This window comes from Meleagris gallopavo, unplaced genomic scaffold (genome assembly GCF_000146605.3).
Source record: "Meleagris gallopavo isolate NT-WF06-2002-E0010 breed Aviagen turkey brand Nicholas breeding stock unplaced genomic scaffold, Turkey_5.1 ChrUn_random_7180001858548, whole genome shotgun sequence".
Classification (NCBI taxonomy): domain Eukaryota; kingdom Metazoa; phylum Chordata; class Aves; order Galliformes; family Phasianidae; genus Meleagris; species Meleagris gallopavo.
In genome coordinates this window covers 1-1,491 of record NW_011124485.1, presented here as the reverse complement: position 1 = coordinate 1,491, position 1,491 = coordinate 1, and the positions used below count along the sequence as shown (strand labels likewise).

At 53.3% G+C, this 1,491-nt stretch overlaps 1 protein-coding gene across 1 annotated transcript in view; it reads left to right on the top strand.

Moving 5' to 3' along the window:
* LOC104915901 (homeobox protein Hox-C13-like) overlaps positions 1 to 1,278 on the top strand; it is a 7,643-nt gene extending 6,365 nt beyond the window's left edge. Inside the window, exon 3 of the mRNA XM_019611091.1 lies at positions 6 to 1,278. Within this exon, the coding sequence (XP_019466636.1) occupies positions 6 to 262 (257 nt within the window). The 3' untranslated portion in view covers positions 263 to 1,278. The remainder of the gene's footprint in view (positions 1 to 5) is intronic.
* The last annotated feature ends 213 nt before the right edge of the window (positions 1,279 to 1,491 follow it).

Genomic DNA, 1,491 nt, shown 5'->3' with positions numbered 1-1,491 from the left:
TGCAGACGTGGTCCCCCTGCAACCCGAAGTCAGCAGCTATCGGAGGGGGAGGAAGAAGAGGGTTCCCTACACCAAAATCCAGCTGAAGGAGCTGGAGAAGGAGTACGCCGCCAGCAAATTCATCACCAAAGAGAAGCGGAGGAGGATTTCGGCCACCACCAACCTGTCCGAGCGCCAAGTGACGATCTGGTTCCAGAACCGGAGGGTCAAAGAGAAGAAAGTGGTGAGCAAATCCAAAACAGCGCATCTCCACCCCACCTGACATCGCTGAAGGGAAGGTTGTGGAGGGGGGAGGTGTGGGGGGGGGTGTCAGCGAGGGGCGTCAATATTTATCCGGTGATTCGTGTGGCAACGACAGCACCGGGACTCTGCAGATCCGAACCCATTATTTAAACCTCGCCACTAAGAAACGCGCAGCTCATTCCCACCCTCGCCCGCTCGCGCCCCGCAGCACCGACCGCATCTTCGATGTATTCCTCTGCCCCGTCTCTGACTGTGGATCCCCCGATTCTTCCGCTCTGAGAAACGCAGCGATGAGTCGGACTGTGTCTATTTCTCAAAGGGAATAAGCTAAGAGGGCAGCTCTGCTAAGGGAGAGATGAGCCCCGACCTCCGCCCCGCAGCGCGGTGTGGTCCGTTTCCCCGCAATGACCGCTCGCATCTCGGGCCATTCACACCCCCCCACCCCCCCACGCGATGTAAATGTATGGAGAACCCATGGCAAAGTGCATCAGCTTCGTCTTTCCTCGGCTCTCAGGGCCGAAAATCGCAGCTCAGGCCGCTGCTGCGGGAAGAGAACCATTGCTCGGTGTCGCATCTCCATCCCCAACGCTGGTTTAGGTCCTACGTGGAAGTGAGTTCTGTACAGTGCTGTTTTCTCGGTCTGTTCTCATGAGGGTTTCTGTTATCTTTGCCCCGAAACTGGAATGCCCGTTCTCCGCTGCCAGGATGGAAAAATGCACAATATTGTCTGTAGGGTTTCTTTCTTTCCCTCTCTAAACCGACCGAATGTCCACAGTGTTTTTCGGATATGTAAAAGCATCGGGGTTTTTTTTGTTTGTTTGTTTGTTTAATTTTTGTTTGTTTTATTTTTTTTTTAATGTCGTGTATATGTACATAATATCGTGGTGTCCAGATGATGTGTACCGACTGCGGATGACGTTTCTCGAAAATAAATCTCTTTTTTTCGGTCGTCGTTTTGCCTCGAGGAGGGACTCCGCACAGCTCTTTGTAACCTTCGGCCTCTCCCGTCCGCGGAGAAAGGGTGGAAAAAATAGAGGAAGGGGTGTGAGGGGGGTGAAGGAAAGGGGAAATGTGTTGAATTTGCTCAGAAAGGGACTTTAGGAGGGGCTCCCCGACAGCGGAATGGAGCTGCAGATGTGTGACCGCTGTTCCCAGTGTGCGTGGAGGGTTGGGGAGGAGGTAAAAATCGAGGAAATAAACGGGCGGAGATGGAGCCTCGGGGCGATTCTCTCTCACTTTTTTTTTTCT